The sequence below is a fragment of the Sinohyriopsis cumingii genome, chromosome 12, assembly GCF_028554795.1.
Source record: "Sinohyriopsis cumingii isolate HCF-2022 chromosome 12, ASM2855479v2, whole genome shotgun sequence".
Taxonomy (NCBI): Eukaryota; Metazoa; Mollusca; class Bivalvia; order Unionida; family Unionidae; genus Sinohyriopsis; species Sinohyriopsis cumingii.
In genome coordinates this window covers 12,694,076-12,717,568 of record NC_142972.1, presented here as the reverse complement: position 1 = coordinate 12,717,568, position 23,493 = coordinate 12,694,076, and the positions used below count along the sequence as shown (strand labels likewise).

The window sequence follows — 23,493 nt, the reverse complement described above, 5'->3', positions numbered from 1 at the left end:
TACTAGACTAATTGTCTGTGAATATACATATCAATGTGAAATGCAACGGGGAGACTAAATCCAAGATTGAAAACCTCTACATTTCTGGATGTATTCTGCTTGGATTCCATATTTCTGTACAAAACTCAAGAATTCAGGACTCGCTGTACTAATTCAGTTCCCACTGTAAACCTGTGCAAACACCATGATATTAAAATTCAATAACTTAAAATTTTGAGTACTCATGATCAAATTTGTATCAGTATAGACACATCTATGACAACAGCTTTTGTGAAAAGAAAACCATAACAGCTGCACCATTTTCTGGACCTACACAAATTTGAAATGTGTGCTTTCAATACTGCACCAAAGAGTCAGCTGCTGACTTCAGTAACGAGTCTTCCAAACTCAGGTCTGTAAAGGGACGGAAATTTTATGTTAATAAAACAATGTCCCTCACTTTTTTCAGTGACAAGTAGGACAAGCTCTTAAAAGATTGTTTTCACTAAAATCTTACTTTCATTATCAACCAATCAGGGACAGTCAAACCCATATATACTCTATTTTATCTTCACTGATTTATAGTATGGTTTTCGTTCTTTCATATCTGTAGTGAGTCCTCCAACAACTCTCAGTGGTTGTAAGCCTTTTTTGACCATGCTGACTGGACACACTGTAAGATAATGTTCACGTAACAGAAATACCAAAAGATAACCAGAGACTAATAAAATCAAATAAAATAGTTAAGTTATCTCCCCTGCAGGGATGGTGCCAGGATTTCAGGATTTACTCTAAGTTTTGTGTTTGTGTGGTCTCCAATGAGGGAGTGGTGGCGGGAGGAATAGCCATTGTTAAATATCTCCCTAACACTTAAATATCTGTCACTTTCTTACTGTTCCACTCTGTTAAGGCTCTATTGAAATCAAAATGCTCAAAGAGATGTCATCTCTAGCTGTATAGCGATTATTACAGTGATGTCATTGGGCATGGTCACGTGGTTGTGGTGGGGTCTTGGTTGGGATGGTAGAAAGACCTTAGGCTTACTCCATATTTGACAGCTAATTACGATGTTGTCAAAAGAATTAAAATTTTTCTAACAATTCAGTTGGACTCGGATTATATACTTATAGGAATATACAGAAATAATGATATTATTATTTAAGTAGAATATGTGGTGACAATACGAGTGCTATTTCTACAACTTTGCAAAATACATATTGTACAAATATTCTGTTGTTTCTAACAACACTGTAATATGGCAATAATTTCTGCACACATAAAGTTGACCCACTTTTTACTTTAGTCCCTTGCTAATTAATAGTTTTAGATTTTACAACAAAACTAAGCACATTTTACCTTTTGACAATCACATATGATTACAAATATTTAGATTGCAAGAAAATAGAAGTTACAATTTTATTAAAAGTACTGGTACCAGTAAAACTAAAGGAGATGGTAAAAATAAATCAGGATGAACAGATTAGTAGTGTAGTAAAGAATCCAATTTTATCATTAGTTAATGACACTGCTTCAAAATGTTGTGTACTAGATAATAGTAATCCAATTCGTAACACAAATACCAAATGATGGCTTGGAACTAAGTGCCAAAAGGTCTGCAGAAAATATCACCATGATCAAAGTATAAATAGGATGAACCAAACACAAACAGGACAAATTTTATCCATCTTGCTTTGAGTTTACACAGATGAGTCAGTCTCTTATGTTTAATGTCATTTAATTTTTGCACATACAGAGCATGTACTTCATTTGTAATACATCTGCATGATAGGAAAGTTTGTCTTGTTATTCTTCTGTTGCCATGGTGGTTCTGCCAACTAGAGATCTAAACACATGTAATTATGTTGTACAGGGATTCTCTGATGTTCCCTATGAGCATTAATCTGTTAATTGTTTCTGAATTTAATATGATCCTCCTTCTCTGTGAATGAATATTATTCTATGCTGAGAACTCCTTTCATTGCCTGCTGTCTGAAATGCATATGCATAACTAGCTTGAACAAGTTACTGTTCTTTATGGTTGTGCAATTTTCAACATCTCACAGGTATGGCCCCATGGGTATTCTGTCTTGGATATCTCTGTTCCAAAAAGAAAGTTTTCCAGAGGTCTCACTAGGATTTTAAAACTAGGAGTCCAGGACTCCCATTTTGGTAAAAATAGCAGTCCCACCAGCAAAAGTTGCAGTCCCTCCCAGAAAACTATGCAAATTATAAGAACTATTGGTTGCCATTGAGTTTAATTTCTACATTCTTTATAACACTGACATAGCTCTTGTTTGTCCATCAGAGTGAGTCTGAAATTTGTCAATCCATGAAAGGTCTTATTCAAAGCACTTAGCTAGGCATCACACACTTTCTTACACTTGGCTACTGTCCCATCTAAACTATCAGTTCTAAGCAACTTTAGCACTCTCCTGAATCTCGTTACAATCTTCGTCAGTTTGCCATTGAACCCCAAAATGCTCATTCAAGTCCAAGTCTCAACATGTCATGATTCCAAGGTCACATGCACTGCTTATTCCGTTACACTCAGAAATGAACACAATAATGAAAGCTCAAGTCGTTTATTTGATGTACTGTTATAAATAACCACAAGTACATCTCTGGGTCTTTCTGCCTCTGAATTCAAGCACTGTAAATATCAGTAGATTTTCCCACCCAACTGCCAGTCAAAGCCTTTGATCTTGCCGCACAGCTATTGCAGCATGTCCTTTTGATGTACTCTTATAATGGTGACATGTATGGAGGGGGGGCTTTCAGCCATTAAATTCTGTTATTGTAAATATCAGCACAGCTAATTGATCAACACATTTTCCCACTAAGCATGTGGCTGAAGCAGGGCTGGCAAGTCTTTGAATTTTGCTGCCCACCTATTACATGCATATGAACGACTCTCACCTAAGTGATTTTCTGCATCCCCAATAAAAAATGACATCCAAATACACGTGATTATAAGTGTTTCTGAGACCTCTGTCAGTTTTCACTAACATGAACTCTGACAAAGATTCACTTCCTTGAATCAGTGCTTTGTTGCCTATTATGCCAAATTTTTTTCTCTTCAATAATGCTGTGTTATAGGGTTTTAAGTACAACATTCCCATAGTCTGCTTGTTCAGACATGGGTATCTTGAATAAATATAACCGGCACATTGTCCATCCAACTCGTACATTGGACTAGCACTCAACGTCAATTTTGGGCTCAAAATCACACACTGGTATTTCCAGTGACATTTTCCCAATGTCCAACAGACCGATATAATAATAATAATAATGAGGACTTTGTATAGTGCCTAATCTTTAGAAGCTCTAAGCCCTTTACAACATTTGACAACACCTATAAGATAAAAAACATATAATAATATTATTACAAACACAAACACCATGAAATTAGAAAAACATTAAAAAGTAAAAAAACATGCTGAGAATATTTCAGGTAGGAAACATTCTTAGGTCTTTAAGTTTGTTCTTGCAGTCGAAATAAGTGAGTTTTGTATAGGGCATGTACCCAAGTGATCCATACTGCAAATGTACCTCAACTGACTGTTGTTGTTGTTATGTAGGGTTTAATTCCATTTTTCAGCACATGATAGGCTATACATGGCAGCCAGTATTAATGGTGGAGGAAGAACCCGGGAAAACCCCGGAAAGAACCACCGACCCACGAGAAGCTACTGGCAAGCTCTCTCACATACCCACATTGGCCGAATCCGAGACTCGAACCCACGTAGACAGAGGTGAGATTGCAGTGATCCGTAATGGAGAGCACTTTAGACCACTTGGCCACTCAGGGCCCCTCAACTGACTGAAGAGTTCCACAACCTACATCACTCATATATGAAGTGACATGATAATGAAACAGGTATAAAATATTTGTATAGTTCACCTGAAACAGAAGTGCTCACAAGCAGATAAGTAATATATGGATTTGTTGGAATTTGATACTTGTCACATTTATATGTAGTTTGTCCCCAACACAATTTTGCATAGGAAATGGAAGCCATTGAATAATAACCTCATTGAAGAGGTGATGATCTGGATTCTCTTCCCGCATCTTCTTAAGTGTCTCACTGCATCCTGGCCACACTTGATTAATACTCTGGAAGTAAGCCAGATGCCTGGCAATGCGTTGATAGACCTCATGGATGCCAACAAAACCAGTCAATACACATGTCAGATTGTGAGCAAAGGCAGATTCGGCTGACTCCAAGATCACTTCATGCACAAGCTGCAATCACAAATGAGGAAATATGTGAAAGTATTTTAAAATGTTGATTTAAAAAAGAAACTCTTTTTTATTGTATAATCAGAAGCTTATAACATTCATTTTACAGCTGAAATTTCATTCTAAAATCAAAGTGTACAATCGATAACCATCATGCTTCTATAACCTTAGCAAATACATACTATGTGCAGACTTGGTGAGCTAAAAACAACAACATGGCTACAACTGAATTTAAGAAACCAAAACAATTTCTCACAGATGCTGATAAAAAAAAAATGCTTTGTAAGTTATTTAACAAAAAAATTACTTCATGATGTACTGGGGTATCTTAACATGGTCCTTAGAAAGTAAACATTTGAGCTATCAACCCTAACCACTTGGTAGGAACCTATGTCAAATTATATTTTCAATGGGAAATTGTTATGCACCATCATTCACAGATTCTGAGCTGTCTGATGAAAGGAATTATTTCTTTGGGAAAATTAGGGACTGCTGCCTACGATTGGGCAGAATAAATTAAGGCATACACTTTAGAAGCACTCAGACTCTAAAGTAAGAGTCTTGACTCTGTGGAGGCCTAAGAGAATAGAGCTTTCCTCATTAAACAAGAAAGGAACCAGGTGGCTGTCTTGTAAAAAGAAAGACAGGTTTTAGTGCTAGGATGCACAAGTTCTGAAAGAGAACAGCAATAAGGTATGCAATTTTAGTTTCACGTAATATTCTATTTTTTGATTGTTTCCATATTATGTATCATTTATTCAATTTCATGGAAATGTGTTGATGCTAGAGTTGTTCTGTAATTTATTTTATTCAACTTCACACAAAGTGTTGATGCTAGAATTGTAACAGTTATGCAATTTACCTTTTAATTTTACAGTTAATACTTCATTGGTAGAATTGATTGTATGTGATCCAAATGTTCATGTGTAGGATTTCATAGGGTATTATGAAATAACTTACTTTGTTTGTTAGGACGATAAAGATTATCATGAGTTAATGATACTTACCTGATTATATCTGATTTTGTAATGTCTGAATAATTTTGTAGGTTAAGGATGGCTGTAAGTTACAATTTGTGAATTTCATGCAATAGTAATTGAACATGTAGTAGCATATGTAAAAGAATACAGTAATATTTGATAGACGCTCGCATGGTAATTTAAAACCTGCTGCTGGAAGCAAGGTCAATGTCCTACCATACTAAGTCAGAATTTATGCAGTGTGTGGATAGCCAACATGCTCTGAGTAACGTGAGGGAATTTTATGTACGTCTAGAGAGTGGGGTATACAGAAACTTAGGGGTAATTTTGTCCTTTAAGGAACACCTTTCTGGGAGAGAGACGGGTCAGTCTGAAGAGAGAAGTCCGAGGAAAAAGAAGGACAAGGTCAGAATAAAAGGACCAGGAAGTCCATGAAGGGACAAAGCATAGAGCTTAGGAAGGATGAACTAGGAGGAAGTTGATATACGGTCAAGGAAAGGAAAGGAAGGTGATGCTAATCGGTCGTGGACATTGCGCTCTTTTCACCTCTCGTTATGATGATGATGAAATAAATCCAAATCGGACACACCCGTTAAATTCTACTGACATAATCTAACTTGAATTGGAATTGTTGTTATTAAGTTGTTCTGATTAAATTTGTTATTTTCTTGTCAAAAGGGGCTCATACTGCTTTATTTCTTCCCAGTATTCTCGCTCAGTTCTCTGCTGAAATTCTATTCTTCTTTCACTCCCGGCGGGCTATAATATCGAGGGAGGTCATCCTCTAGATAATGCCAGCCAAATCCAATTAACCACCCCTCTTACAAATGGCAATTCACAACATGTACATTAGCCTGGTTTATGGAATGTACCATCTCTCACTATATACAAACCAGTAGCCAGAATCCTTTTTTTTCTTCTTTTTGTTTTTTATCAGAAAAATATTTACTATTCAAGCAGTTGTTGTTACAAATAATTACATAAAGATTAGTGGTGTCTGTCTCTATTCTCATGATATGGTCATTCATTGGGATACTGGGTCTTACACGTACATGTGAGTGTAAGCAACAAAAAGGTCGGGAACTAGGCTAAGTGATGGAATAAGCTACATGTACTTCAGCCTGGTTTACAATAGAAAATACAAACACTATAAGCATACTCAAAATATTTCAATATTGGCAGCCAGTCTATGTTTTTGGTTGGGGGGTTGGGGGTTGGGGGGTAGAATGGTGTAAGTAGTCATTGTTTCACTCATTAAATAAATTTGGCACAGTTTAATACCATTTTTGCAATATGGTTGTTCATAGCAGTGGCGAAATGCATTTTCTGCCAAGACATCATGGTCACTGGTTGCTCACAACAGAGCGTTTATATAATAAAATTGATCCATGCATTATGATTGTGGTCACTCATAGCAGAGGTTCATCATAACAGGTTCTACTGTACTTGGCTAAATTCTTTAGAATCTGAACCTCTGACAAGTTTGAAAATCAAGGCATGTTGGTTTTAGAATGTACCCTACTCATTTCCTTTTTTGAGTCAAAGTCAGTAGTGTTAAGTGACCAATGACTTACACCAGTTCTACTTTATTAGGAGAGCATTACACAAATGATTCCAAGATAATACCTCTCTTTCAGCATCAGTATGCACTCGGATGGTCATGTTGATAAAGTCCTTTGCATAAAGCTGAATAACGCTGCTTACAGGTCCTTGAAACTCATTCAGAACTCTACCCAAAGGCGTCTCTTTGAAAACCATGACAATTCTTTCTAGATTGAAAGTATTTTGTTCTGAAAAAATCCCAAATGTGTAACTAGTAACTTGTTTCATCAAGACAGTGGTGGCAAATCTGTATCAAAATTTATATTACATTTCATAAAATTCATATGACTAATCAACTAATCATGAAATACAGTGCCTATCTTCTTTCAAGATTTTAATGCATTACTTTCAAACAAAATCTGCTGAAAAATGCTCTAAAGCTACACTGTTACATGTTACTTTGTACTGCAACTCTACTTGTAAACTCAAGGTTGTCTTTTTGGCATTGGCTATTTCATTAAAGCACACATTTAATAAAACAAGACACAAAAGCAATAGTTTTTTCTCTTTAAAATTGAAAGTACGATTTTTGGTCATATCCATTCTGTTTCAAATTTTATAAAATAAAAGGCAATAATGAATCAAAGCATTAAAGTTAAATAAAATGAACACGGACAAAATGAATATATACATGTATACGCCTGCACTACTCATTTATTGCTAAATTACGAAGTAATCGACACATTTTTAAACAAAAAATGAGAAGTAAACAATTGAGTACTGATACCTTCTTGTATCATGTTTTCATGAGCAGTTCTACAGATGGCATCTATTTGTTCAAAGATCAGCCAGGAAAATGGCAGTTCAGCTTGGAATATATGACCTTCACATCCTGTTGTCTTGACAATGACCTCATTCAGCTCCTGTCGCATGGCAGGAGATTGTAGGTCAGAGTACTTTAGTTGAATGGCAGATGGGGTGTTGAAAATGTGCAGCCAGAGCCGAGCAACCCAATCTCCTTGGGAAATATGTCCAGAGAGGATGTCTAGGTTTTGATTGGTGTCAATGTGGGCTATAATTCCAGCAAGTATTGGAGAGATCCTGGACTCCAGATACTGGATGCATGCACGTCTGGATAAAGTAAATGAAGCATTTAACTTTCTAGGTATTGTTTATATACTTACAGTTTAATAAGGAAATTCATTTGAATACAAGTCAAATAAAACAGAATTAAGTCTAAATTCAAATATCAAGACTTTTTTAATTATCTGAACTCAAACTATATACCTGCTGCAAACACAAAGATTGTTCTTACATTTTTACCCCCTATTTGGACTACCAAAGAAAAATCCACCGCTTCAGTGGCCTAGTGGTTAGAACATCTGCCTCGGATTAGGCAGGTCATGGGTTCAATCCCCAGCCGAGTCATACCAAAATCTTACAAAAATGGTACTAACAGCTGCCTCGCTTCACACTCAGCATTAAGAGGTTAGTGTTAAGACTGGTCGGCCTGGTGTCAGGATAATGTGACTGGGTGGGGCATCATGCTATATGTCTGCGACATGATGCCCCTGTGCCCGACATCACTATAAACTGCCACACTGCTGACATTGTAGCGATATGACAGAAAAATTGTTAAAGCTACATTAAAAATCAAAATCACACTCACACACCAAAAGAAAAAGTTGAAAAAAATTAAATCCATATGATCAATGTTACAGTAAAGCTAAAATTACTGAACCTAATTTCAACCTTTAAAACATTTTCAATGTCACATATTAATCATAACACAGGGTACATATTTAATCACTCTGTAAAAGGGAACAAATATTTAGGCCAAAATTTCAAGAGTTGAAGAAAAGACACTTTTACCATTTAACTGCTGAGTGTTTAAAGCATTTATGATATTTCTGAGTAATAACAAGATTTTCAATATGGCAGCTCCTGTAGTGGCTACATTAGAGGTCATATCAACACCAAGTTTATTAATGGAACCAGCATGGCATCATACAAATGTTATGGTGAAAACCCCCATGTCGAGAACATTTTCTGTTCAGGTAAGATAGAGATAAGATTTTCAAGATAGTTACTAATGGCCCATTTTTACTATAGGCACCATAAGCAGTATTTTGGTGAAACTCCCATGCTGATATGACTATCCATTAGAAGCAGCAATAACCATAATTTCAAGATGGCTACCCTGGATTTCATTTACGACCTAGGATAACTATGTGTCTAAAAATTCATGGTAAGCCTCCAAGTAGTTTATAAAGATTAGTGACAGATAGATGGATGACAAACAACAGACCATACCATATACACTTTTGGTCCATGATCAGTACAGGTAAACATGGAACCAAAATGCACCCAAAAAGTTCATTGCTAAGCAAGTTATACAGTTCCTAAATAATAAGAAAATAAATATAATGCATTCATATCTCCAGGATTTACTGTAGTTTCTCTCACTTTCAGCATAACTACTGCAGTCTTGTAAGGGATATAAAACCTCCTGCATTTCAAACAGAGGAGCCTTGAGTGCCTAATGGCAAATGATGTCACATACTAGTAACTGAACTGTTTCTTGTTAACTTCTCAAATAAAGGATCAGAAGAGGATCTTAGTTTTGATTTGCATTTACCCCAAACTCAGTCTTAAAAAATGTTCAAGTGAAGAGAACAAACTTATTAGAACAAAAAACTATTTACCACTTTCTCAAGTTTATGATTCATGATATACTGGTATCTGGTTCTACAATTCTTGGGTCACATTTAAAAGCTTTAGAACATTTATCCAGCATGTCTGTGCAATCTCCAGCATCTTGCCATAAAATTATTATAGGTATGAACTGAATATTTCATCAAAAGTTTTCATGTAACTGAAACTTACAATATCAAATGTTGCAAACTGACTGAAATCTAAAATATCAAATTTTACTAAAACTATGTGGAGAAAATGGTAAATGTTAACACTAAAATACAATTAAATTATCAAATTTTACCTGAATGTTCCAGCCTTGGTGATATTTTCAGGTTTAGATGCTTCATTTGGGAGCCAGTTAGATGGGTTATGACCACTTTTCTCTTCCTTCTCCCTCAGCAAAGTGACCAAGTGGCTGCTGACTCCTAAGAAAAAGTTTGGTACCACTGCAAATGACATAAAAAGTGATTAAAACATGAAATTTCAAAGAATCTGATATGTCTTGTCTGCTTCATGGTTTTTTATCCAAATCAGTTTTCAGGTTCAAATGACAGTTACCATGCATGAGAGTTACAGGGAAGTTTAACCTCAGGGAAATGAGTTTGAAAGGACAGAGCCAACTTATTCTATGGTCCTAGCATGATTTGGAACCTATGACCATACATATTTAACCTTATACATTCAATGACCTTGACTCTGCATGAAAGTCAGAGAGAGGGTTACAGATGGATGAATATAAATGGGCAGAACGTTCATTCAACTGTCCAAGTATGGTAGCTATTATGAGTTTGGAAATGATCACTGTACGTACAAATTTTACCCAAAACTTACGCAATACTTTTGAATGACCTTCACTTTGCATGAAAGTCAGAGGGAGGGCAGGGGTGCAAGCATATGAAAGAGCTTAGCTTACTAATTCTATATTTCTAGTATGATAGCTATCCCTCTAAGGATTTGGAAACTGTGACCATGCGGAAAAGCTTAAACTGAAAACCAAGATTTTCATTACACTGACCCTGCATATGGGTCATAGGTTGGGAATGTGTGCCGGTATATTAAAAGTCAGCAGATGTAAACTGTACAGTTTAAATTCTGATGTCTATCCCCCCTTCCTGTGTTTGGGATCTATGACCATACAAACCATAACCAAACACTTAATCAGAATTTTCAAATGAACTTGACCTTGCTTTGAGAGAGGGGAATGGGTATGTGACATTGAAAGGGCAGTGCTTAATAATTCTGCTATCCAAGTATGACATCAATCCTCAGCACCTGCTACTGATATATGTGTGGAGGTGATGTATCAGTATAACATAGAATTTATAAATGTTTAGATATTCCTACAGAATTAATGATAGGCTATATAAGGAACAGTGACCTTAATGTGAAAATCAAAGAAACTGAAACAAATAATAGTACACTTTCAGTCTTTAAAAAGCCTTAAAAGAAACAAATCTTAAATTCAAAACTGTTTTGAGCATCAGTAAAATCTCTGCTTTTTAAGGACTTATTTTTCAACCATTTTATCATACAAGTCCCAAGGAAAAACTAAGTACAAAAAAACAAGCACATCAAGTACATCTGCTCAAACTTTTTAGCAATGAATCCTTGAGATGGTAAATGAGGGACCAACCCATCCTTTTTCAATTCATTCCTTATCTCCTACTATAGTCTTTAGCTGCAATATTTGTTGCTTTTATTTCTCCTTTGTCAAGAAACAAGATACAAAAAAATATTTAGCATCAATGGTCTGCGTAAAAGACATAAAAGACAGGATATTGTATCAACATAACAACAAAAGTATGTCATAATTCAACAGACAGGTACACAGATAATATTTACAGACAAACAATATAAATATAATAGAGTGTCAACAGTAACAGTATATTATAAAAGACAAAATAACGGTAAGTAAATTGCAAATATACACCACTCCCTCAATAACTCGTGCCCTGATAACTCGCAAACCCGCTTATAACACAGGGTCAGGTGTGGATCCTGTTTTTTAAACCAGAAAATACCCCCAAAATTGATCCCAATTTGTTGAACTTGAAGAAAATCGCAATTAAAATTGGTAAAGGAAACTTTGATGTAATGCTCATTTTATTGTCGAAAACAGTAGATAGGACCTGAAAATTTTAATCAACACTATGAAATATCAAATTTAAAAATAGGTCATACAATTTTTTACATTTTCTTTTCAAACGACGTTCCTAGTACACCACAATTAACGATATGTAAGGAAATTCAGATCAATGAAAATATCACTCACGCTGAGTGGAGGCAGTACTTTAATAAATACTTTAAGTACTTTCCTTTTAATCATTATGTAATCATCATAAATGCAATGGGTCTTCTTGTAATTAAATGTAAAATGCGTCAATCTACCATAACAACTGTGTCTGTGAGCGTTTCTCTGAGAACCTAATTAAGTGCCGACCGTGTTTTGATAACTGACTTCCGGAAGTATTTGTTATATTGTTGCAACGAATTAAAAGCTAGCCTCCTTTGTATTATCACATTAATTATGTCTTTTGAATCAAATAAAGGAGGGGGAATAAAAGAAAAGTTAAAAGGAATGAAAATCCTACAAACTTAAAATCAAGCGGCCCCAATCATATGTCTGGTGAACTCACTTCATCTGATCAATTGAACACTTATAAATGTTATTGTGTATGTAACAAAAACTACCTTAAATTAACAAACTCTTTCATAACTGTCATCAAAGATAACAAGGCAGCCTGAGGCGAAAGAAATACTTTGTAAAATAAAGAGTTTGATTTCACAGATACAGACCAATGTGGTAAGCAGGTTTCAGAGAATTCTTGAATTGGCACTTAGAGATATCCTCAAGGATGATGAGGAGTTTCATTATTAATTACAATTAATTAATTCATGACATCAATATTGTACTAATTGAGCAATACAAAAACTGAGTTTCAATGTAGACGATTGTCTCATGAAATAAATGTCATGTGATTTTGAAAAACAAGGAATCTTGTTTGGTGGTGTATCAACAGTTAGTTTAGCTCCCTGCTCTGTGGACTCCCGATTTGGCAGGATAATACTGAACACCACTACGGGAACCAGATTCATCAAGAAAACAAAAAGCAGTGATGTAATACACAGATTTTTTTCCCTATACATGATGTATGTTGAAACCAGTTGGAACGATCTTTCATATGTTGGACATTTTGAAAATAAATGTTATTTAAACAGAATAATGAACAACTTCATTAGAAAAAGTACGTTATTAAAAATTATTATCAACATGATTGTAAAATGAGGATTCAGTCAATAAACAGCTCAGTTCCATAACGCCGCTCCCCCCCGCCATGGTTTTCTCGATGTTAAAGCGATTTTTTTCAATTTTTGGAGGTCCCTCAGTAACTCATGCCTTGCTTATAGTGTGGTCTATGTTTGTGGACCCCGTTGTGTGTGTTATCAAGGGAGAGGTGTACAAAGTATTTTTACATTATGAACATATATAACATATCACTTAATAATTTAAGAAGGGAATATGACAATTTAATTGTTAAAAGCATGAACAATGTCAATGATAAATAATAAGAGGAATTGGTGGTGTGGTAAGATGATGTAATGTCAAATTATAAGGCTTAGTCAGTGGCTAACACTTGGATAGGGGTGTCGTACATGTACCTTGAAATTGAAAGGCAGACAGGGAATTATGCAAGAGACTGTTATTAGCCTCTTACTTGCTGTCTTCATATCTGGGTTTGTTGGAAGATCACATGGGGGGGGGGCATGAGCAGAACTATTCCTATTGGCTGACATTGGCAGTGAAATTCAAAGAGCCAACCAAATTAGATAATCTTATGTAACATTGCATGATGATATAGATTACCATGTGATGAGTTAATTCTTTGGTTTTCTATAAAGATACAGACAATGAATGTAGAGTTTCACTTCTCTGGCTAATTTTCAAAGATACAGAATTATGAATGTAGAGTTTTACTTCTCTGGCTGTTTAAAGATACAGACAATGAATGTAGAGTTTCACTTCTCTGGCTAATTTTCAAAGATACAGAATTATGAATGTAGAGTTTTACTTCTCTGGCTGTTTAAAGATACAGACAATGAATGTAGAGTTTCACTTCTCTGGCTAATTTTCAAAGATACAGAATTATGAATGTAGAGTTTTACTTCTCTGGCTGTTTAAAGGTACAGACAATGAATGTAGAGTTTCACTTCTCTGGCTTTTCAAAGGTACAGACAATGGATTTAGAGTCTCAGCATCAAACTTTTCTTATGGATTTGTGCTGGCCCACCACCACGCCAGTCACCACCCATTAATGAACTACATCATGGATTGTGCCCTTATGTTGTTCATATGCATGGGGCTGCCAAGCGATATGTATAGTTTTCCACAATTGGATACTAATAAGCTATTATGTACTAATAATGTAAAGGTAATTTTAAAAAGGAAAAAAAAAAGAATATTTTCTTCATGCTGAGATCAGCCTAGCTCAATTCCATGAATCTGGGATCAACCCAGAATGCACTCTGATGCGGGGATCAGGCTAGCATAGATTTAGTTAAGATATGTGTGTGTGCGTGTGATTTGTGATGTGATGTGATTTGGATTTTTAACATAGCTTTTAAAAAAATTCAGTCATATCACTAAGATGTCTGCAGTGTGGCAGTTTATAGTGTCGATGTCAAGCACTGGGGAATCATGCTACATACATGTAGCATGATGTCCCATCCAGTTACATTATCCTGACACCAGGCTGACCAGTCCGAACACAAACCTCTTAATGCTGAGTGCTAAGCGAGGCAGCTATTAGTACCATTTTTATAAGTCTTTGGTATTGGACTGAACCCACCACCTCCTGCATCCGAGGTGGATGCTCTAACCACTAGGCCACCGGAGTGGTCCAGTTAAGCTGGGATCAGCCCAGAATAAATTAGCATGCTGGCAGCCTTAGAAGCACATAAAAAGCTGGGATCAGCCCAGAATACACTTGAATGCTGGGATCAGCCTAGATCAAACTTTAATGCTGTAATCAGCCTAGCACCAATTATCCTTGAGCTGCAATCAGCCCAGAATACACAATAATGCTGGGATCAGCTTAGCACCAATTCTACTTGAGCTGGGATCAGTCTAGAATACACAATAATGCTGGGATCAGCCTAGCATAGATTTACTTGAAGATGGGATCAGCCCAGAATATACTCCAATGCTGGGATCAGCCTAGCACAGATTTTACTTGAGCTGGGATCAGCCTAGCACCACTTCTACTTGAGCTGCGATCAGCCCAGAATACACTGTAATGCTGGGATCAGCCTAGCACCGATTGGGAATCAGTCTTTTACATATAGATACAGAGATATTAAATATTTTAATTAAGTATTGATGTTATTTTAGTTATGATTTTGATGTTGTAGAATATTGGTAACAATGAATAATGGCATGTTTGAGAGAAAGGGAGAGAGTGAGTTAGAGAGAGATAGAGACTGAATGCATATACTCATGTATTCTACATTTCTTATAATGCATGTATTAAACCTTTTCTCAAACAATTCAGTATTGTTTTGTTGTGCATAAAAAGCTGATTAAAAGACAGTATATAGCATGCAAAAAAAGGCATATATTAGCTAAGTAATATGAGACCAGGAGAATGAAGGTGATAGTTAAAATTGAAACCTTCAAAAAAGTTTTAATTTACAAGAACAATATATATATATATATATATATATATATATATATATATATATATATATATATATATATATATATATATATATATATATATATATATATATAATAAGTTAAGTAATTAACATAGGCATTAAGGGTTCAGGATTTAATTCAGATTATCCTAATCTTAACACTGAAATTCCACTGACTACGAAACAGAGGACATAAAGCACATTTATTATATGCTAATTTCTGTCTCCATTAACTTTACATTGTTAGAATCATGCAGTATTTTACAATACTGAACATCGTCATATTGCATGCATGTGCATGATACATGTGCCTAAAGATAGTATAGCGTATTAGGGACTACTCTGTAAACAAACCATGTACACTCATGTAGTAGAAGCATTAGGTTTTGGTTTTGGCTGATTAAATTTGTTTGTGAATGAACTAATTCAGCTGTTTCATCCATTTGAAAGTACACCACTCCCTCGATAACTTGCATACAACGGGGTCCACAAACATAGACCACACTATAAACGAGGTGTGAGTTACCGAGGAACCTCCAAAAATTGGGAAAAAATCGCTCTGACATTGAGAAAACCGTAAGGGGGGGGGGGAAAGGCGTTAGGGAACAGGCTGTTTATTGACTGAATCCTCATTTTACAATCACATCGATAATAATTTTTAATAATGTGCTTTTTCTAATGAAGTTGTTTGTTATTCTGTTTAAATAACATTTTTTTCTTCAAAATATCCAACATATGAAAGATATTTCCAACTGGTTTGAACAACCATCACGTGTACACGAAAAATCTGCACATTACATCACTGCTTTTTGTTTTCTTGATGAGTCTGGTTCCTGTAGTGGTGTTTAATAGTATTTTGCCAAATCGGTAGTCCATAATTTGGGAACTAGACTAACTGCTGATACACCACCAAACAAGATTCCATTTTTTAAAAACACACGACATTTTTTTCATGACACATCTACGTCGAAACTCAATTTTTATTGTTCAATTAGTTCAATGTTAATGTTGTGATTTCAGTGGAAGTAATAATGAAATTTCTTATCATCACTGAGGACACCTCTAAATGCCAGTTCAAGAATTCTCTGAACCTCGCTTGCCCACAAAGGTCCCGTATCTGTGAAATCAAGCTCGATATTTTATGAAGTATTCATTTCGCTTGGCTGCCTTGTCATCTTTGATCACAGTTATGAATGAAAGAGTCAGTTAATTTAAGGTAGTTTCTGTTACATACACAATAACGTTTATTACAGTGTTCGATTGATCAAATGAAGTGAGTTCACCCGACATACGACTGAGGCCACTAGATTTTAAGTTAATCCGATTTTTGTGCCTTTTAACTTTTCTTTTATTCCACCTCTTTGTTTTTAATTCAAAAGACATAATTAATGTGATAATACAAAGGAAGCCAGCTTTTAATTCAGTGCAACAATACAACCAATACTTCCACAATTCAGTTATCAAAACACGGTCGGCACTTAATTAAGTTCTCATAGAAATTCTCGCGGATATAGCTGTTATGGTAGATTGACACATTTTGCATTTAATTACAAGAGGACACATTGCATTTATGATGATTACACTTAAAAGTAACTAAAAGATGAATCTAGAACACAAATTTTAACTGATAAAAAATTATTTAATTTGTATTTATTGATTAAAGTACTGCCTCCACTCGGCGTAAGTGACATTTTCATTGATCAAAATTTCCTTATATATTGTTAATTGCAGGGTACTAGGAATGTTGTTTGGAAAGAAAATGTAAACAATTGTATGAGCTATTTTTAAATTTGATATTTCATAGTGTTGATTAAAATTTCCAGGTCCTATCTACCATTTTCAATGATAAAACGAGCAATACATCAAAGTTTCTGTTACCAGTTTTGATCGCGATTTTCTTGAAGTTCAACAAATATGGATAAATTTTTCTGGTATTTTTGGGTTTAAAAATGGGATCCACGCCTGACACCGCATTATAAGTGGGTTTGCGAGTTATCAGGGCGCGAGTTATCGAGGGAGTGGTGTATAGATGATAAAGTTAACAATGAGGATGAGACCAGTGAGTCAGAAACAAAACTCTCAAAGAAGGAAACAAATGAACATAATATCTGCAATATTTTTTTCAACAACGTGAGAGGAGCAGTAATTAAAAATACTGTTCTGATCATGGAAACAGTAATTTAGGAGAATGTTAACATCTTTTCACAAATGGAATGGTTAAGACTATGACAAGTGCTCTCTAAGGTCTAAAATAATATAGCATACAAAAGCATATTGAGGCCAAGGGCTATTGCATTTTTATCAGAAACATACCATTTTACAAGTCTGTCATTTATGATATTGGTATATATCCCTTGGTCAGTAATTGAATGTTTGGATGACCCATCAGATGCTGTTGACATCTGGACAGATATGTTTACTGACACCCTGAACACTCAATTTCAATAGAGTCAAGCAACAAAATCAACCTAACTGGATTACTGGTGATATACTGAACGCTATTAAGACAAGGGTTAGATTTCATAAATTAAAAGATACTGACAATTACAGATTATGGAAAAACAGAGTTAAGTCAATGATTCAAAAGGCAAAGAAAACTTACTATTCCATTGAAGCATCTGATAGTAATACAAAAAAGAATCCTAGAAAACTCTGGAAAACCTTCAATGACTTGTGAGGTAAGTCTGTCAATAACCTGCCATTTACATGTATTATTGATGAAAATGGTGACATTAAGCAAGAACCTCTTAAAATTGTAAATGCACTCAATGATTACTTTCTGCACATAAATGAAAAACTTGTGTATTTCACAACTCATAGAAGAGTCTCCAGTGATGAATTAAATGAACATATTTCTTCAAAACTTAGCAAAGAAGAATGCTTCGAAATCCCTAAAATAAGTCTTGAATTCATTTTACATGAATTAGACCAACTTGATGTCACAACAGCAACAGGTCTAGATAATATAAATGCTAAATTCCTAAAACTCTCATCTCAATTGATTGCATTTTCACTTACTTATATCTTCAATCTAAGTATTTCCACAGGTATTTTTCCAGACAGGCTAAAATGGGCAAAAGTAACTTCCAGTACATAAGAAGGGAGATCTTTCTATGAATAACTATAGACCTATATCAGTTTTATCAACACTTTCAAAGATATTTGAAGGACATGTTTGTAATGAATTTAAAAACTACCTGGAATCATTTAATTTGCTACTTTCATGACAATCAGGCTTCCATGAGGGACATTCATGCCAGACTACAACTAACTAGAATGGTGGATGATTAGTTAACAGCAATAGATCAAGATAACCTTGTAGGCACAGTGTTTCTTGATGTTTCAAAGGCTTTTGACCTTGTAAATCACAAAATCCTGCTGGAACAGCTCAGCATGAAAGCTTAAATTGGCTATGATCATATCGTGAAGACAGACAACAACAAGTTTCTTTTTTAAAATAAACTTTCTGATAACCAAGAATTCTTTCTGCTGTACATCAATGATTTACCCTTTTCACATTGAGCTATCCACCACCATGTTCATCATGACATGACATTATATAACACTGGATCAACAGGCAATGAGATTAACTCTAAATTAAATAAATATTTGGTAAAAATAAATAAGTGGTGTGAACACAGTGTATGAAGATAAATTCAACCAAAATCAAAAGCTGTGATCATAGGTAGTCGAGCAAGAGTAAAAGCTGAGAAAAACGATTTCAAAGTAATGATAAAAGGAATGGATATACAACAGTCTGAAAATGAAAAACTACTTGGCATTATGATAGACCATATCTTGTGCTGGAAAATACAGGCTGTAAAGGTCATTAAAAATTAATTCACTGCTTTATCTCTTGAACAGAAAAAAACTTATCTCCCTCTAGAACAGAGAAAGATATTATGCAATTTATATATCAAGCCACACCTAGAATATTGTTGTTCTGTCTGGGGTAATAGTGGTATAGAAAATCAGGAAAGATTACTGAAATTCCAAAAAGAGCAGCCAGAGTTGTTCTTGATGCTGATTTAGATACACCATCAAGAAATCTTTTTAAAACCTAAAGTGGCTTCCATTTCAGCAGAGAACTCAATTTCAGAAGGGTTTACAAGTCTATAAATCCTTACATGGTTTGGCTCCTCATTATCTTAAATGTCATTTTAAATTTGCTAAAAATGTACATATGTATGGACTAAGATCCGTCTCAAACAACAAGTTATATTTACCTAAACCAAATGCAGAGTTTTATAAGAAGAGTTTTGCTTTTTTCTGGAGCCAAACGATGGAATTTGATACCACCTTATATAAAGTCAGCTGACACATGCCAAGCTTTTAAGCAACATGGAATATACCTGAAAAGTATATGTCACAGTGACCCAGTTAAAGTATAAGACACCTTCACAACAGAGCACTAACACAGCAAGTCTGATATCAACAAACTTTCTAATGTAGCATTTACCATCTGAGTAGAAAGGACAGAAACATGTACAGGTGGACAAACTGCAAGGACAAGAGAATGGATGTACAGACTGACTAACAAAGTTAATCTTGCATAATGGATGCTACTTGAAATGGGATATAACAAGGATGCATGTACATTCCAAATACTTATGCAGAATTAGTGGGATGAAAATAACTCTACAATGATTCTTCATAAAAATCAGAAATGACATTTTTCATTCAGCTAACCTTCATTTGATCTTTCATGCAATAAATTCAGCACCAAAGTAATTCTATTTGTTGATCTCTCAGTGGCTTCCTCTCTGTCTTTGACCATGGCCAGGGCAGACTGGACACAAGACTGAATCAGACTGCGAGCATTCAGTCTGTAGCTGGTAAATGACTGAGAATTTGACTGTCTTGTGTGTGGAGCAGGATGCAGACCAACATCGTGCAGCTGTTGACCCTGACCAAATCCAAGATCACTTGAAGGTTTACTATATGGCTGATGATCTTGGTCATAATATAGCATGTGTTGGAGATTCCCATTTTCCCTCTTCACTGCCATATCATCCTTTTGTCTATAAGAATCATACAAAAATATAAAAAAAAACTCTTTGCAAAAAATACTGACTTCTTACTGGTACTTGTTGTTTCACTCCCTCAATCCTCCTAGTACCAATACCACCTTCTTCACCATTCACCTGAAGGTATATAACTAGTCTATGCAACATTTAAAATTAATATTCAATAAGAATACTATGAATGACAGATTATATGCCTGCCCCAAGTTTAATAGTTCTATATGTAAGCACATCATGTTTGACTCTGGAAATTATTAACCAACTTGTCTGTATAACTTGACCAAAGTGGTCAAGTTATACAGTCCTTAACTAAGCTTACTGTGTAAAAGCCATTATTTCCACACTGAATTACCATGATTGTAACCTCTGACATTTACACCTCAGAATATTGTTTTTATTACAATAAGTACAAGACAAAGTTTGGTCAGAGAACTTACTTTAGAACAAAAGTTATTCTGCACATCCCATTTTTCCTTGAACCACAATGATCCTGACTATTTAGCCTCTTTCATATTTTAAGTGCAAGCTTTGATAAAAGTGTGTTGTCTAAAACTAAAATTATACCAATAAAAATGTATTCTTGCAGTGTCACTTTGACTTTTAACCTTTCTGACCTTCAAACAATATCTTCTTTCTTACCCAACATTTAAGTCACCTACAACTTTCATGAAATTACATGGTTGAAAAGCTAAAGTTCTTTCAGTCACTGTGACTTGACCTTTGACCTTTGAGTTAAATTCAATAGGTTTCTTCTATACCCAACAAAATCTGCTCCAGGTCTGTAAAGTAGAACTAATGATATTGCGCAGAAACCACTTCTGTATTTCATTCACAGTGTCCAGTGACCTTTTGATCCAAAAACTAAGAGACTTCATGCTTTAACCAAATGCAAGCTATTTACAAAGCTTGGAAAAGGTAGATGGTGGTAAACTCAAGTTGTTGTCATTGTCTGTACACAAAAAGTGAATAGACAGATAGACATAAATATGGATGGGCAGATGAATGAACATCATAACATGATACACTCCACATTATGGCAGGCATATAAAAATCTTTGTGGAATGATCAACCATTACAAAGCATATGTCATGTATTTCTAGGAAATTCTATTTAATTTCTTCTATGAAATGAACGTCATTTACAAAGTTTGGTAACTGTAGATGGTAGAGAACTCTAGTAATTGTGTGCAAACAATATTGGGAAAGGATGGATGGACTGAGGGACAAAATCATAACAATATGTTCTGTACTCTACCTTATGGTAGGCATATGCATAGTTTACCAGCATTTGTCCAACATATCCAGGTACTAGTACACCTACAATAGTTTACAAGCATTTGTCCAACATATCCAGGTACTAGTACACATACAATAGTTTACCAGCATTTGTCCAACATATCCAGGTACTAGTACACATACACTAGTTTACCAGCATTTGTCCAACATATCCAGGTACTAGTACACCTACAATAGTTTACAAGCATTTGTCCAACATGTCCAGGTACTAGTACACATACAATAGTTTACAAGCATTTGTCCAACATATCCAGGTACTAGTACACCTACAGTAGTTTACAAGCATTTGTCCAACATATCCAGGTACTAGTACACCTACAGTAGTTTGCAAGCAATTGTCCAACATGTCCAGGTACTAGTACACCTACAATGGTTTACAAACATTTGTCCAACATATCCAGGTACTACTACACCTACAGTAGTTTGCAAGCAATTGTCCAACATGTCCAGGTACTAGTACACATACAATGTTTTACAAGCATTCATCCAACATGTCCAGGTACTAGTACACCTACAATGGTTTACAAGCATTTGTCCAACATATCCAGGTACTAGTACACCTACAATGGTTTACAAGCATTTGTCCAACATGCCCAGGTACTAGTACACTTCAAAAATTGTAGAGAGAACATTAACTTCAATGCTTATTCACCTGAAGCATTTAATTTGTGTTTAGAATAATACAATGTAGTGCTGGGTAAACCTGTTATAATATAATAATAAATAATACAAGTACATACTTGAGCAAGAGTCCTGTAAAGATACATTATATATTGGTTCAATGTGTAATAGTTGCAAAGTAGGAACAAGTAGAGAACATGCCTAACTCAGGTAAACAGTTATTACCAGGTCAATAGCCTTGACCTTTAAGCACTCAAACTTTATTAACAAAGAGACATATTATTTATAAATACTGTCGAAAGAAAATGCTTTACAAGTTTCCATGTAGAAACCAATTTATTCTTCTTGGTGACTACGACCTGGATTTTTAATTCTTCTAGCATATCATCTGCAGCATACTTCCTTCCAATAAAATGACAAGTAATGCAGGAAATCTGGGAGATTATGAAGTTTTTACATATTTTTTTAAATACATAAATCTTTTTCATTCTTTGCATCACAGTGTCCATGACTTCTGACACCAAAACAGGCCTCTTCTTGCTCCAAATGCATGCCATTATTCACCATGTTTAGTCAAGATATGCTGCCTGGAATTAAACTTACTGTGCATTAGGAAAACCAATTTTTTTCTTAAAGTCATAGCAACATTAACTTGGTCCCAAATAAACTGGTCAAGGAAAGTGAATGAGAACAGAAATTACTGTGCAAAAGATACTTTTCTTCTTTGTGTCACTGTGATATCGACCTTGGACCTTTAAAGCCTAAAATTCTTTCTTATTCCAAATGCAAGCCATCAATGGTTTAGAAAAATATTTATAAACTCCTTTGCACAAAAAACCCCACAGAAAGGTAGATGTATGATTGGAGATACCTAATAGTCAGCAGGCATATGCAGCCATTATCTAGAAATGACACACTGTATGTGTTTATCTCTACTGTACTTCATGATGTTTTCTGATGATTATAAACTTGTGAGTTATTTCTGCCGTATTTCATGATTTAGTCCCATCAATGATCATATACTTGTTAGTTATTTCTACTGTACTTCACAACACAGCTCCATCAATTATCATATACTGTACCTCTATATGAGTTATTCCTACTGTACTTCATGTCACAGTTCCATCAATGATCACATACCACTGTATGAGTTATTCCTGCTCTACTTCATGACACAGTTCCATCAATGATCATATAATTGCATGTGAAAAGACAGTTATCTGTGTCTCCTTGCCCAATGAAAATGATAATGAAGCCAAGCACTTTTCAACAGTAGAAGACACATGTAGATTACTATACTGACATATGTACAAAATGGCATAAAGATATTTGTAAGAGTTTTGGACTTTTGCTTCAGAAATGAAAGTGTGAATGAAACATGATTGACTGGCTATTCCAATGAATAAAAACATAAAGAATAT

The 23,493-nt window shown here is 35.0% G+C and overlaps 1 protein-coding gene across 1 annotated transcript in view; it reads right to left on the bottom strand.

Moving 5' to 3' along the window:
* Positions 1-23,493, bottom strand: part of LOC149786015 (E3 ubiquitin-protein ligase rnf213-alpha-like) — a 431,187-nt gene that overhangs the window by 105,545 nt on the left and 302,149 nt on the right. Inside the window, exons 60-64 of the mRNA XM_089978093.1 lie at positions 19,822-20,153; positions 9,740-9,884; positions 7,529-7,872; positions 6,826-6,989; positions 4,010-4,222 (exon numbers count right to left, since the gene is read on the bottom strand). Coding sequence (XP_089834219.1) covers positions 4,010-4,222; positions 6,826-6,989; positions 7,529-7,872; positions 9,740-9,884; positions 19,822-20,153 — 1,198 coding nt within the window. The remainder of the gene's footprint in view (positions 1-4,009; positions 4,223-6,825; positions 6,990-7,528; positions 7,873-9,739; positions 9,885-19,821; positions 20,154-23,493) is intronic.